The sequence below is a fragment of the Rhineura floridana genome, chromosome 18 (genome assembly GCF_030035675.1).
Source record: "Rhineura floridana isolate rRhiFlo1 chromosome 18, rRhiFlo1.hap2, whole genome shotgun sequence".
Taxonomy (NCBI): Eukaryota; Metazoa; Chordata; class Lepidosauria; order Squamata; family Rhineuridae; genus Rhineura; species Rhineura floridana.
The window spans coordinates 16,452,891-16,469,179 of NC_084497.1; the positions used below are offsets into that span (position 1 = coordinate 16,452,891).

Below are 16,289 nucleotides of genomic sequence, written 5' to 3' on the forward strand. Positions count from 1 at the left end.
TAACAACAGAAAGTCCTTTTAGTCTCCATCAGCCGCCGCCTTAGCTCTTCCCGGCGGCCCGATCTCAAGCAGCGGCTCCAAAAGGGGGTGAAGCCTAGGCGAGGTGGAGCAGAAGCAGAGATTCTAGACCACAACCAGAACAGGACACGGCCCTCTGGGCTGTTTCTCGTTAGCCAAAGAGGGAGAGAGGAATCGTTTAGGAAATGGGATCAAAACTGGGTTAACCATTATTCTGGAGCGGGGGTGGCCTAGGGAGAGGCCCACGGACAAGGTAGAGAGAAGCTGGGGGGTCTCAGTCGGCCTGCGGGCCAGAGGTACCCCACTCCTCCACTAGAGGCACACAGGTGTGTCTACAAAAGAGACAGAATTTGGCAATAGCTTGTGGTCTTTGTTGGATGAGGTCAGAGTTTGCCTGTTCTTTCTGTCTGCCAGAAGCAATGGTCGGACACCCTGCTGGCTCCCTGCAGGTCAGTGACAGAAGGCGGAGCCCCGTGATGAAGAAATGGCTCCAGCAACGTCAAGCGACCAAGCCGAGCTGCACGCTAGATGGGCATCCAAGGCTTTCCCCCCTCTCTCTTCACATTGTTGAGTTTCTAGCCAATTGGACATGGTGATAAGGTCACCAGATTTTGATCACGAGCAAGAGAAATTTCCCAAGAAACATTTGCTTAGAAGCATGCCTCCAAAATTGGGCCCCTGCTAGTTATTCAGGTGAGCACTAAGGGCCCAGTTGTGAAGGCCTCCCCGCCTTCAGCGGTCATCTGGTAGGAGCCATTATAGCAGGCTACAGCAGTGGGAGAGTGGGAAGCAGGTCAGTCCACCAGCCCTGCTGAAAGACAAGCCCTGAGCTGTCTCCATTCCAGCTGCTCATTCGAAGAACGATTGCTTAACTGGTAGCAGAGTTCGTTTTCATCCTCTTCCCTCCCCATCCCTTTTTCCTTTTCTGTTGTGTCTTTCAGATTGTAAACCTGCGGGCAGGGAATGTTCTACTACTGATCCTTGCAAGTTGCTTCTGGGAGCCTTTTCTTTCGGCTGAAGAGCATGATCTAAAATTAGTGTGGTGCATAATGCTGAGATTGAATATAAGAGATCATCATCATTTCATCATCATCATCATTTTATTTGTATGCCGCCTTTCCACATAGAATTGTGCTCAAGGCGGCTTACAGCAAGGGGAACAAAAATACATCTCAAAAACAATTGCAAAAACAATTTCCTAATAACAAAAAATAATAAAACAGTGACATAACAAATATAATAAGCAAAAACAACTTGTCAACATTAAGACAGTCAGTAAAGGAACACTTAGGAGAACATGGCTGGCATCTGTAATAGCTTTCCGAATCTCCTGGGCTGCTTCCTCCTGCATCTCTATTGAGGCTTGTTCACTGTACCAGGCAGCATGTGGAGTACAGATCAGATTTGGTGCATCCTTCAGAGGACCCTGACTGAAGCTGAATGGTTCTGACTCGTGTACATCCAAAGCTGCCCCTCGTATCCTTCCTTCCTTCAGGGCTTGTGCAAGTGCTTTTTCATCTACTAGCCCTCCACGAGCCATGTTCACCAGGAAGGCTCCCTGTCGCATCTGTTTAATGGTGAAATCATTAATAAGATGATGATTGTGTTCATTCAGGCTGCAGTGGAGGGTGACACAGTCACTGTGAAACAGCAAATCCTGTAACGTGCTCACCCGCTGAAGTCCAAGAGCACGTTCCATGCCATCTGAGAGGTATGGGTCATAGAAAATTACATTGAAGCCAAAGGCTTTTGCACGTAGAGCAACTGCTTGACCGACTCGTCCTAACCCAATAATGCCTAGGGTCTCCCCTCGGATTCTTGCAGCCCCAGAAGCAACTTCCCAGATCTGCTCCACACTCTGCACCCTTGTGCCTTCTCGCAAGGCCTGATGAAGCCAGGTGGTTCGTCTGTACAGGTTCAAGATGTGGCACATTGTAGAGTCTGCTGTCTCTTCTACTGATGCAGCTGGAACATTACATACTGCAATCCCTGAATCACCAGCAGATTTAATATCAATATTATCAAAACCACTTCCGATTCGAACACTTATTCGAAGTGCTTTAAACTTCTCCAGATCTTCACGGGTTAAAGTGATGGTGTGATACATCAGGGCACCCACTGCTTCATTTAGTACCTTTTCATGGATCTCTTGTGCAGACTGTGCATCACAAAATGCCACAGTGGCTACGTCCTTCAGGATCGGCATTTCTACGGTACAATCACGACCGTCCAGCAGTGCTACCAAAGGGCGTGGGTGCATGGGCCCATTCATGATTGGTGGTCGAATGCCTGACATCTTTTAAAATGGGTTTCAGTTTCAGAGTCATTAATTCCACTTCTCAGCTATTTACAGTCTTCAGTACTGGAAGTCAACACAGCAAACTGTCATTTGATCCTCCTCATCATCTCTTTAACTTTCCTTTCAGCCTCCTGCAATCTTGAATCAAATCTTTTATCTCTGATCTTAGCACTTAGTTTGGAGATAACAGATCCTTGTACCTGATATCATAGGATGTCAGGTGACCGACAGGTGGGTGTGGTCTGCCCAAAATAGCCTTGCAGATTGAATGGAAAGGCCTGGTAGGCATAAAGGCGTGTGGGCTGGAGGTTTGCTAAACAAGCAAACTCACTGCAGCAACTGCCCTGATTAGTTCATTAAAGAGGGGAAGCAGAGGGGATAAGATCCAGCCCTCTTTCTCCCCTCTCCCAAAGAGTTGATCTCCAACTCCACATCACAGCTAGCAGTGGCAGGGAAATTTGCTTCTGTTTGCATTTAAAAGCAAACCTACCCAATTTGCACTTCCTGAAACAATAAAAAAATGGAAACACAAACATCTTTTGAAATTTGCCAAGTAATGTGTACATAAACGGACATAAAGGGGTAACGTTTGTGTGCAAATGCCTGTATTAGTGAAAACAACATACAAAATGCATTATATTAGGAAAACGTGCTTGCAAAAATGTTTATATCAGGAAAAATTGTATACAGAGTTCGGGGTGTTAGGAGAAATTCACTCTGAAATGCTGATGAATTTTCCTAAGGACTTTTAAAAAAAACCACACACCGATGTGGAAATGTGGAGGAGCGAGCTTAAGTCTGGCAAACTAACAAGCGAAGAGAAGACAAAATCGAGAGAGTCGCCCGTCCCTAGTGACAGCCCCAGCATCCACAGCCTGTTTTGCTTTGCTCTGGTTTCTTGGAGGGGCTGCTCGTGGTCCAGCAAAGGATCCAATGTATTGGGCTGCATGAAGGGCTGCCATTGCAAACAGTTTTGAAACTGCAGATAGTTCAGAACACAGTAACCAAGCTACTTAACTGATACCCGTCACGGTGATCTTATTTCACTAGTGTTGAAAAGATTTTCATTGGCTTCAGATTTGTTGCCAGCTGCGGTTCAAAGTGCTGTTTTTGATCGATATAGCTCTAAACGTCCCAGGACCATAACATATGAATGGATATTTTCTCCAGGCATTGCTAAGTCCTTAAAAGACTCAAAACATAGGCCCATGGAACAAACTTGCATATGCTAATTTATAACGTATAGATGCAAATTTCAGCTGACTTTCAGAGGGAAAATTGCTCAGTATGCAGAGGTGTTTTTTTAAGAGGGAGAGGAACTGGAGATCTGGGGTCTGGTGCAAATGATCTGTATCTGAAGCCCCCTCCCTTTCATAGCGCCCGTGCTCCCATGCATGGAGATCATTTCTTGAAGCCTTGCTGTAGGATTCCAGGTCTGACTTGGCAGACTGACTGGCAGGAGGTTCCAGACAGACTGAAAAAGAAGTACTTCTTCATAAATGGGGATCAGACAAATTCATGGAAAATAGGCCTGTTGCTACTAGAAGTGATGGCTACGTAGAACCTCCATGTTTAAGAAGGGATGTACCTTGAAATAGCAGTTGTGATAGGGGGCAATAGAACAGAGGAGACATTGCTTTCATTGCCTGGTTTCGGCTTCTTGGAGGCTTCTGAATGGTCACTGTGAGAAGCAGGGATGTTGCACCAAGTGGTCAGACCAGCAAGGCTCATTCTTACATACAAGGCACTAAACTCTAAAAAGATCTTTAAAAAAAAAAAAAATCTGTAATAATATCTTAAAAAGCAATTCCAACACAGACACAGACTGGGTTAAGGTCTCTGGTGTAAAAGGCTTGTTGAAAGGGGAAGGTCTTCAGTAGGCACCGAAAAGCCAACAGGGACAGGGCCTCTCTGGTATTTAAGGGAAGGGAATTCCAAAGCTTTGGTGCTAGAACACTGCTTCCTCTGTTGTGCAGAACGGTCCTCCAGACAAGGTGGCATCTGCAGGAAGCCCTCACCTGCAGAGCGCAGTGATCGACTGGGTATATAAGAGATAAGACGGTCTTTCAGGTATCCTGGTCCCGAGCTGTATGGGGCTTTGTACACCAAAACCAGTGCCTTGAACTTGGCCTGGTAGCTAATGGACAACCTGAGCTGCGTTTTGGTCCAATGCTCTGCATCTGAGCTGTGCAGTGCAGGCTGACTAATGCAGCACTCACCTTCATGCTCCTGCCTACTCACATCAGGCACGCACCCTCACTCCATGCTTCTCAGGTTTGCTTAAAACATTTCTGTTTAGGCAAGCCTATCCAGACACGTAGATGTTGATGTGTTTTAATTTCTTTTTCATTTACTGCTGATTTTAATCGTCTTTTAAATGTCTTTAATTACTTGTTCTTCACTGTTTTTATTGATAATTTTGTTTCTTGTAAGACACTTAGACGTGGGTGGGTTTTTGTTTTTTTTTAACAATCAAGCAATATATGCATTTTGTTAAATACATAAATATGTACTACCTACCAAGGAACCCATGTGCTTTGCTTATGGATGGAGACAGGTCAGGGTAACAGCTGGATTTGATATTTACAAAATAATAGAAAGGATCAACTACTTTGTTTCTTCATCCCAACAGTCCAGAAATTTGCACTGCACTGATAGGAGACCCTAAATCAGCCTTTCCCAACCAGTGTGCCTCCAGATGTTGTTGGACCACAACTCCCATCAGCCTCAGCCAGCATTGCCAATGGTCAGGAGAGATGGGAATTGTGGTCCAACAACATCTGGAGGCACACTGGTTGGGAAAGGCTGCTTTAGATGTTGTTGGAACACAATCCCTATCTTTACTAACCATTGGCAATGCTGGCTGAGGCTGATGGGAGTTGTGGTCCAACAACATCTGGAGGCACACTGGTTGGGAAAGGCTGCCCTAAATTGACTGCCTGCTACCTTCTTCCACATTCTGCCTTCAGGCTGTGACCAAATGCAGACTCCCTGGCTCTAATAAAAGCCAACTTTGTTTCGTCTCCCCACCCCCAGTGAAGAGTTCTGCAGCACTCAAAAGCTTGCACACTCTTCTGTTTCATTTGATTTGAGATATATATATATAACATGCACTACAGCAGGGATGAATGTTTCAAAGAAACGTTCTAACACCATGCGACTATGAACGCCTCCTGTATCTGCTCCATAAAACAGAACAGACAACTTTTATCAATGTCCATGCCACCAAAAAGAAAAAGCTCAAAAGGGATATTCTAAGATATCATCTTCCTCTTATTCCATCCAATTTAATAACACAGTGTTCTATTTATAAAGAAATATTTTCATGTGCTACAAGAGCAAAAGCTAACCACAAGAAAAAGAAAAACAGGAGATTCAAAAGAGTTACTCCAAAAACGTCCACATGTATAACAAGATCACCTGACATAACTTACAGAAATGACTCCACAACAATAATAGATCTCACTGCAGCCAAAATGTCACCTAATGAAATTAGGCTTCTATCCAAAGGCCTCAACTTCTGCCCAACACCTAGAGAGCACAATACAGCATAGACGAAATGTGACATCAAAGCATTTGAAAGGAGATGCAGATTGGCTGAATTTTTTGATGATGACTCTAACAAAATAGACCTCTACAACAGAGATCCTCTGCTACAGTTTCTGCCACCTAAAACTTGGACACCGAACATTAACAGGAATCCAGTCCTAGAAACCTTTCGCTTATCAATAAATGGAGTCATCAACAACCACACACCAACTCCTACTCACGACAACCTTTCAAAAGAAGAAAGAATAGCCCGGAGGAACCTTCAGATGAGAAGGGATGTTGTCATCAAGCAGATAAGGGTGGTGCTGTTGTGGTACTTAACACTACAGACTATATAGCAGAAGGCCAAAGACAACTAAAGGATGAAACAACATATAGATTTCTTGACAAAGACATCACCACAGATCTCAATACTCATATCATTACATCTATACAAAACCTTACAAGTAGGAAACTTCTTAAAGAGAAAAGTGCTGATCTCCTTGTTAATCCAAATCCCACCCCTGGAAGGTTTTACATGCTGCCTAAAATCCACAAAGCCAACAATCCTGGTCGCCCAATTGTCTCAGGCAACAACACAGCTACTGAAAGGATTTCTCTGTACATTGACTTAAATTTACAAAACATGGTGCAAATCCTCCCATCGTATATCAAAGACACCAAGGACTTCTTGCTTAAAATTGGGTCTTTAAATAAGCAGTATCAATTCCACAACAATACTATACTACCTGCTTTAGATGTCACATCTCTTTACACCAATATACCACATAATGATGGGATTCAGGCTTTAAATGAGTTCCTTAACACCAGAGATATGAACAATCCTCCAGCAGAGGTTCTCACAACTTTATCTACGCTAGTCCTGACTTGTAACAACTTTACATTCAATGGAGAACACTGCCTGCAACTACAAGGCACAGCTATGGGGACTCGCATGGCTCCATCATATGTGAATCTCTTTATGGTAAACTGGAACAGGAGATCCTCAAAAAGGCACTCAACAAACCACTTATATGGTGGCAATACATTGACGACATCTTTATGGTCTGGACGAATGGTAAAGAGAGTTTGGAACAATTTCAAAATTACATAAACTCTATCCATCCCTCTATTAAGTTTACATTTAATAGCACAAATGACAATCCGCACATCCCTTTTCTGGATGTCCTTCTCACCATTGAAAACAACAGAAAAAATTGGATTTACTCCCTGGACACATTGGCGCCACATGGCCTGAACCTGGAGGACAGTACCAGCATCACTGAGCTTCTGCAAATGAAGCCCCTCTGAGCATTCCATCCTCAAAGCTCTGTAACTGCCACCTTGGTAACAGCATTTGTATGTTAGCAGCTGATGAAGGCGGAAGCCGAAACGTTTTATTAATATAATAAAAACCTCTGTTTGGTTAATCACAATTACGTTCACACACACACACACATATATATATAATTATTTTACACTACTTTAAACCATGCAGATCCCAAAGTGGTTTCCGTAAAAGTGTACATTGACAACAAGAAAATCAATAACATATCATTAAAAGATACAAACCAGAACAACATGTAACAAGTTCATTCCGTTTAACAAGAATAAAAGACAGAGTCAACTGGGAGAAAAACAGAATCAACCTCCAAAGACTTTTTCAAAAACACATGTGGGAAGATGTTCAAATGAGTTCACATTTAGAAGTGAATCTACCTAATTCACACTTTACAAAACAATACATGAATTGAAACAGCCATCCTTCAAAATTCAGACTCCTTCAAATTTTGCAATTCAATTCTCCACCAAGCAATGTGTACAAAAATGTATATATTGGGATAAATTGTGCATACGTGCATATATTAGTGAAAATAACATACACAATTCATTATATTAGAGAAAAATAAGTATTAGGGAATTACGTTTTGCAAAAATGTGTATATTAGGCAAAATTGTTTACACAAAAGTGTATATTAGCAGGAATTTGCCAAAAATGCTAATTAATTTTCATGAGGACTGTTTAAAAAATGAATTCTCAAATTAATGTGGAAATAACTGTAGAACTGAAGGCTGGAAAAATGAGAAACCAAGAGAAGCCACAACAGACAGATCTGTCCATCCCCAGCCTTCACCATTTGTGCTTCCTAGTTCCATAACTGGGGAGCCACCACAGAGAAGACCCTCTGCCAGATGCCTGCACAACAAGCCACACTCATTGGCAGGACTACCAGAAGGGCCCACTCTGCCCACATCAGGGCTCAGGGCAGTTGGTATGAGAGGCATTCCATCAAGCAGCCTCAAAACATAGGGAGCTGCCTTAGACCTAGTTAGGCCATTTGTCCATCTACCCTAATAATGTCTACACTGACTAGCAGCAGCTCTCCAGGGTTCCAGGGAGGGAGTCTTTCCCAGGTATACCTGGAGCTGCCAGGAACTGGAATTAGGACCAAGCATATTCTCTACCATTTTGAGCTATGGTCCTTCCCCTCAAAATAAAGTAAGATTCTAGTCCTCATGTTTCTGCATAAAGGACTGATTTAAATAAGAAGCTGTATTATACTAAGTCAGACCACTGGTTCACCTAGCTCACTACACGGACTGGCAGCGGCAAGTTTCAGGCAGGAGACACTCCCAGCCCTACCCAGAGCTGATGATGATGGTGATCAATAGTAGTAGTAGTTAAATGCATTACCCACCTTTCACCCAAAGGTCCCAGGGTGGGTACCATCATTAAAAACAGATGCCAGGGATTGAATCTGGGAGCTTCTGCAGGCAAAAGGCCTAATGTGGAACATCCAGTAGGACGGTCACAGGCGGAGCCTTGTTTTGAGGCTTTGGGCCACTGCGCAAGGCTCCTCGTGTCTGCTCCTCCTTGCTACAAAACGCAACATAGCAGCCTGGAGCATGCTGGACTGGCAGCACCCCGTGCAACGGACACCCACTCTGCCTTCCCATCTGTTGACCAGGTTACTGTCCTTCAGCCTGTGCTAGGCAACTGGATCCTCAACACTCTTTTCTGCCTGTGCAGACCCAACCTGCCAAGGTTGCTCTCCTGCAGTTTCTCCCAGTGAAAAATACAATTAAAGAAAGGAACGGGAAAAACAGATCAAGCCTCAGCTGGACCAATCAGAACAAAAGCCCTAATGAGCAACAAAGGCTGCAAAGGAAGGCAGGCTCTTTACTTACTACAAAGATGAATGGAAAGGAGGTCGGTGGAGAGGGAATCCACAGGGCTGGGCTGACCATGGGACAAATGGGACCCTTGTTCCAGGCGCCAGCCTTGTCGGTGGTGCATATTGGATGAGCCAAAAGCCAGTATTCCTCCCGCTAGGATTGCCGCAGCTGCCCACTATGCATTTACTGTGTGACAGGTATTCAACACATATTGATCTTTCCATGCCATGATGAGAAAAGCTTTGCCTGTGAAATTTCTTCTTGTTATGGCCAAGGGAAGCTGTTCTGGGTGCACCAGCCAGGCTCCCAGAAGTGTTTTTCAAGGCTGGGGGGGGGGGAATGGGGAGACTCAGGGCAGTCAGGAATTGATGAGTGCTGACACCTTTTCAGGGGCATTTTGAAATCTGCTCTTTAACAAGCAAATGATAAAAATGATAAAACTATTGCATTAAATTTTGTTGAAATGAGTTTAGATACAGATATATCCAATTCTGGACACCACACTGTAAGATAAATGCATACAAACTGGAATATACTCAGAGGAGGATCAGGGGCCTGGCAGCAAACCTTGTGAGGAGAGACTGAAAGAACAGAGCATGTTTAGCCCGGAGAAGAGAAGACTGACGGGAGATATGATAGCACTCTTCAAGTACATGAAAGGTTGTCACACAGAGGAGGACCAGGATCTCTTCTCAATCATCCCAGAGTGCAGGACACGGAATAATGTGCTCAAGTTACAGGAAGCCAGATTTCGACTGGACATCAGGAAAAATGTCCTAACAGAATGGAACAACAATGGAGCCAATGACCTAGGGAAGTGGTTGGCTCTGCAGCCCAGGAGACCTTCAAGAGGCAGCTGACAGCCACCTGTCGGGGATGCTTTAATTTGGATTCCTGCAGCGAGCAGGGGGTTGGACTCGATGGCCTCTATGATTCTCTGATATAGCTTCCTCCAGATGACCTGTTTACTGAATATTTATCCCAATTTGTTTACATAAAGCTTAAGCAGAAGTTACAACTGTGTCTGGTCCTCACTGAGTATTTGTGCCAATTTCTTTGCAGGGAGGTTGCATGACTGGGGGTTCATCCCGGTTTACTTGCGGGGTGGTTATATGTCTTCCCATTTGTTTATCTGACACTTTTGTGCACTTCCCAGCACAAAACGTCGATTTCTTTTGTTTATCTTAAATGGCTTTATTGCACAAAGGTGACAAAGAGCATTAATCCATTTTAATAATGCAGACTTACCTTTCCAGTATGCGACTGAATCCCTCCTGCAAAATACTTACAGTCTGGAAGTGGCCTAAGACCTAGAAATTGCCGAGTGGGATCTAGGACAAAATATGCTTCTTTTCAGCCAGCCATGCCCTTTCCCAGGATGTTCCATGCCATTCCTCCCTCTGCCTGCATTTTCAATTTTCCTTTTTCCAGCAGTCAGTCTCAACATTTCATGCCCGCTCAGCGTGCTAATAGCTGCCTTAAACTGCGTCAGACCATTGGTGCATCTAGTTCAGTATTGGCTAGCAGCGGCTCTCTGAGATTTCAGGCAGGGGTCTCTCCCTGGAGAGTGAACCTGGCATTTCCTGAATGCATGCAAGACAACTTTGGGTTGCCATTTTTGTTTGTTTCTTGTGCTGCTCCTAACCCTGCGGAGACCTCCTTGCTCTTGAGCCCGGCTGATGCCATTTGACTGCGCCTGGATCCACACTGGGAGAATGAGTTTGCTATCAGTGTAAACTTTTTATGTTTATACTATAAATGATCAAAGTAAGCATGATAAAGCACTCAGAGAACATCAGTCAGCCTGGCCTACAGCAGCAGTGTTGTGGTCTGGTCTGGTGCCGGATCCCACGGGGCAAAGCAGGCCAGAAGTTGCAGGACCAGAGAGCGCACCAAGGAGGCAACTTGGCTCTGACAGAGGCTGAGAGCAGATTGAGGCCTTCAGCTTCTGCCTGCGTCTTCGAGGCTCCACTCGCTTGGGGCGAACGTCAGCTTGAAGGGTCCACCACCCACTGGCCTGAAGACAAGCATTCATCCTCCGCTCCAGAGCCTCCCATGCACCGCAGATCCGCAATGGGAGGCGTCTTGTTCCTCAGGCTCAGAGGAAGACGGTGGGTAGGGTCCTACCTCTGGCCCTACAGGCCCTGATGGCACTTGTGGGTCTCATCTAGGGTTGCCAGGTTCAATCCCTGAGACTGATCCTGTATCTTTAGGAGAAGAGGAAGTCAGCCAAGTGCAGGTGTTCTTGCAACCCTGTAATGGGAAAAACCACAAGGTGGAATTCTCCCTTCTCCCTGCATAACTTTTAAAGATACAGAAGACCCCTTGGTTGCCAGGCCCAGCCTCCCAGAGGTCTTCTGTATCTTTAAAAGTTGTGCAGGGGGGAGGGAGAATTCCACCTTGTGGTTTTTCCCATTATAGTGTTGCAAGAACACCTGCACTTGGTTGACTGGCAACCCTAGTCTCATCTGGGGTTCTTGTCTGCTCGCCTCAGGTGTAGTGCTCTCCTGAGCTCCCACACCTGAGCTCCCACAGCTGACTCTCTATTTGCAGAGCTTGGAAAAGTTACTTTTTTTTGAACTACAACTCCCATCAGCCCCAGCCAGCATGGCCACTGCATTGGGCTGATGGGAGTTGTAGTTCAAAAAAGTAACTTTTCCAAGCTCTGCTATTTTGTCTGGTATGGAGAGAGAGGAGGATGATTTATACTAGCAGGGGCAAGAAAGTTGATGATGGATTTTAATTGAGGGAATGGGCTCCTGGGATTCTTACCCCATTACCAGGGCTCTGTGGAAAAGTGTGGCTGCCTGAAATGGGCCTGAGGGTGAACAAACATGCCTGTTTGCTGTAGCTTATCCAGGTTTTGATTTTCTTTCTACCATACCATTGATCATGCAGCCAGCCGTGAGTCCCCAAATAAAACAAGAGGACTTCAGATTGCGTTGATTAATTAACTCACTGAATTAGGACATGCCAATTGGGGTGTGGAGGGAGAAGGGCTTATCTGTCGCAAGGAGCCTGGTGTGTGGGTGTGAAGTATTCACAGCATCTGAAATAAGAGGAAGCTGCCTTAGGCCTAGTCAGAAGACTGGCCCACCTAGCTCTGTTACTGTCTGCGCTGGCTAGCAGTGGATTTCATCTCCGCCAAGGAGGCCTGGTCCATGGAAGGGGAGGGTTTGCCAACTGACCTGGGAGGAAAACCCACCCGCTCTGCCTTTAACAGAGGTTGAACCCCAGAAAGCAGGAGGTGATGCTTTCATGGCTAAACACAACCATAATTATGGGCTGTAGCTTCCTGGTACAGCACATGCTCTGACTGCAAAGGGTGCCGGATTCGATCCCTGGTTTCTCTAGGAAGGCCTGGGAAAAACCCAGCATGAAAACCACCTGCCAGTTAACATATATTAGGGAGTTGTATTGTTTCTTATTCATTGAATTTTTATCCCACCCTCCGTCCTGAAAGAGCCCAGGCCAGGAAACACACCAATAACAGAAAACATTTTTAAAGCATTCTTAAAAAAAAGAAACGTCAAAAATCCATTCTAAAATCAGTTAAAAAACATTCTCCCAGCCAAGTGATTTCAGAGTTACCAGATATAGGCCCCTTCAACCATCACCTGCCTGGGTAAATAGGAATGTTTTTAAATTCCTCCAAAATTCCCTCAACAGTGATGGAAACAGATGCACCTCACTAGGGAGGGCATTCCACAAATGAGGAACTTGTCATGCTCAACACCAGCTGGGCAGCGCCCCAGTGGTGAATCTTGCTCCGTGCTGAGCATAGAGCCCAAGATGGTTGATGCTGGGAAAGGTGCTCTTTGAGGTACTTGGGTTCCAAGTCATTTTGGGCTTTATAGGCTAGTACTAACACCTTGAATTTGGCCCAGTAGCTCACTGGCAGTCAGTGCAGTGCTTTCAGGACCAGCGGCACATGGTCCCATCAGTCTGCTCCACTTACCAGCTTAGAAGCTGCATTCTGCACTAGATGCAGCCTCCAGACCGCCTTCAAGGACAGCCCCACATGCAGTGCATTACAGTAATCTAGATGGGAGTTGTAGTCCAACAGCACCTGGGAGGCCACATGCTCCCCATCTCTGGTATACATCAGGGATGGAAAGATTTGTCAATTTTAGTTCTCTCCCATTTCTCCAATCTTAAATTCAGTTCTCCACATTTCTGCAGCAATTTTAAAATCCTCATGAAAATTATCCATTTTAGTGCTAATTTCTCCTAAGAAACACATTTTTGTGCAATTTTGACCATACACATTTTTGCAAGCAATTTGTCATCATATAATGCATTGTTGTAAGTTATTTCCCCTCACATATTCATTTTTATGTACACATTTTATGCACACATTAATTTTTATAAACATTGTTTTGTTGGCAAACTGTATTGCAAAATTCAAGTAAGTGCAACTTTCAAGGGATGACTGTATTTTCATTCTCATGTTGTTTTGGAAAGTGCAAATTTGATAATTTGGCTTGAAATGCATAAAGGTTTAGCCGTTAAGCAGATCAGTAAATGCATCTGAACACAATTGCTGCAGGCCCAGCTGGAGTTTGGCAAGATAGGCAGGCACTGACCTCAAAATGAGATGAGTGAAACAGGGATAAATAATGGCAAAGTGACACATTATTTCACCTCTTTTTAAGCCGGAGAACCCAAATTGCTGTTGCAGGAATGAGGCAATTGGCAGAAATCAGCTGATCTTGTTTTGCAACTGACAGTGAGGGAGCAGCCACATGCACGAGTTATTAACAATGGAAACTTAACCATGGCTACTTAGAAGTAAGTCCTATTGAACTCAATGGACCTTACTCCTAGGTAAGTGGGGTTAGACCTGCAGCCTTCGTGTCCTGGTTAACAGGATAAGCCGGTCAGGGGAAGGGAGATATTAACTTCTGGGCAACCTTGATACCATTGACCATGGCATCTTCCTGGAGTGACTCAGTGAGGTGGGCACCGTGGCACCGTATTACAGGGGTTCTGTTCTTACCCACAGGGCCATGTCAGACAGTAGCGCTGGGTGAGTATTCCTTGGCCCCCTGGCACTTGTGCTGTGAGGTTCCGCAGGGTACTATCCTTTCCCTAGAAAGGCAGCAGTCATTAGGAGTTTTGGAGCAAGGCATCATCAGTATGCTGATGGCTCACAGCTCTATTTCTCCATAACATCTGAATCAGAAGAGGCTGTGAGCGCTCTGGATTGGTGACTGAATGCTGTAGTGGACTGGATGAGGACCAATAAACTGTGCTTGAATCCAGGGAAGATGGAGGCTCTTTGGGTAGGTGGTTCCCATGTCCGGAAAATAGGCAGGTTACCTGTTCTGGACAGGGTCGCACTCCCTCTGAAGGACTAGGTCTGTAGCCTAGGGGTACTCCTGGATCTATCTTTGTCGCTAGAAGCCCAAGTATCCCCTGTGGCTAGGAGTGCCTCTTACCAGCTTTGTCTGGTTCGTCACCTACAGCTATTCCTGGACAGGGATAGCCTAACCATTGTAGTCCGTGCGTTGGTAACCACGAGGCTGGATTACTGCAATACACTCTCTGCAGGGCTGCCCTTGTGTCTTGTTCAGAAGCTCCAGCTGGTGCAGAATGCAGCAGCCAGACTGCTGATGGGGACACATGGATGACAACATGTGAGACCATTGTTGAAACATCTACACTGGCTGCCTGTCTACTACCAAGCCAGGCTCAGGGTGCTTGCATTAATTTACAAGGCCCTGAACAACATAGGTCCAGGGTACCTCAGGAACCACCTGAACTCTTATATTCCAGCTTGGTCACTGAGATCATCTGCAGGAGCATCATCCCCCCTCACAATATGCTTCAAATTTATTCATCAAAACTTGAATTTTATTTTTATCTGCATCGTCATCAAAGTAGAAAGTATTAAATACCTCTCTTGCTTCTTCACCTGCCACATGCAGAAATAATCCTGACTGGTGGGTCTCATCTTTCTTATCTGCTCCACTTGCAACGCAGCGCAATTCAAACCCTTGCTTCCAATCTTCTCCAGTTCTCTGCTGCGTTTCCTTCAAACACCAACGTTCCTGGAGGGTTCAGCTGGTCCATTTTTCACTGCCTTATGTTTTTAGGTAGTCTTCTGATACCATGCAATATTTGCAAGAGTTGAAATGAACTCCAGACACTGTTTAGAAGAAGCAAACTTTACTGAACAGTCTGTTGCAGCATAACCAAAAAGCTCTACTTTCGTTTTCCTACTGGTCCCACCCCCAACTGATTCCCCCTTACAATTACTTCTAATTCACTTGAGTTCCTACTCACATTACCCCCCCCCGGGGTGATGAGGCTCATTTGACAACAATAAGGAATGGAGCCTTTGGTGCCATCCACCCACCCTATGGGATGCTCTGCCTGCCAATAGAGATTCAGCAGGCACCCTCTGTTCTGACCTTTAAACGCCTGCGGAAAAACTCAGAGCTTGGAAAAGTTACTTTTTTTCAACTACAACTCCCATCAGCCCCAGCCAGCACTGTGCTGGCTGGGGCTGATGGGAGTTGTAGTTCAAAAAAGTAACTTTTCCAAGCTCTCACCAGGCCTATGCAGGCAATTGAGAAGATATCTTTCTGCAGCAGTTGCTTAACGATTTCTGGATTTAAATTTTTATATAGTTCTAAAACCAGAGCTTGGAAAAGTTACTTTTTTTTAACTACAACTCCCATCAGCCCCAGCCAGTATGGCCACTGGATTGGGCTGATGGGAGTTGTATTTCAAAATAAGTAACTTTTCCAAGCTCTGTAAACTGGGCTCCTGCTGGGAGGAAGGGCGGGATCTAAATCGAATAATAAATAAATAAAACCACTTTTCTATGGCCACACTACCCTGAACATGCCTGATCTTGTCTGATCTTGGAAGCTAAGCAGGGTGAGGCCTGGTTAGTACTTGGATGGGAGACCACCTGGGAATACCTGGTGCCGTAGGCTTAGAGGAAGGCAATGGTAAACCACCTCTGAATACCTCTTACCATGAAAACCCTATGAATATATATATAAAAAAAAGATTAATAGGGTTGCCACAAGTTGTAATTGACTTGAAGGCATATAACAACAAAAACAAACCCACTTTTATTTATTTATAGAAATATTTATATTCTGCTATTCATTAAAAAAAATCAGTCAACCCTTCTGGGGGCCGCATGCAAGTGGTGGGTGGAGGCAGAGGCAAGAGTGAGTGGAAGCAAAACTTGTAAATTTGACTTTTGTACAAATTTGGCTAGTTTCTACACCCCGGTACACCCTCCATT

The 16,289-nt window shown here is 44.9% G+C and overlaps 1 protein-coding gene, 1 long non-coding RNA gene and 1 pseudogene across 4 annotated transcripts in view; 1 reads left to right on the forward strand and 2 right to left on the reverse strand.

Annotated features, from left to right (window-relative positions):
- LOC133372362 (uncharacterized) overlaps positions 1-15,238 on the reverse strand; it is a 61,453-nt gene extending 46,215 nt beyond the window's left edge. For all 3 annotated transcript variants that reach the window (XR_009759482.1, XR_009759480.1, XR_009759481.1), the window contains exon 1: positions 14,923-15,238. This is a non-coding gene — a long non-coding RNA (uncharacterized LOC133372362). The remainder of the gene's footprint in view (positions 1-14,922) is intronic.
- Positions 1,196-2,467, reverse strand: LOC133372409 (C-terminal-binding protein 1-like). The gene has a single exon (XM_061600966.1). It carries the CDS (start codon positions 2,312-2,314, stop codon positions 1,217-1,219), a length of 1,098 nt encoding a protein of 365 aa, XP_061456950.1. The 5' UTR covers positions 2,315-2,467; the 3' UTR covers positions 1,196-1,216.
- A 612-nt stretch (positions 15,239-15,850) lies between the features above and the next one.
- LOC133373009 (5S ribosomal RNA) lies at positions 15,851-15,969 on the forward strand (annotated as a pseudogene).
- Positions 15,970-16,289: the final 320 nt, after the last annotated feature.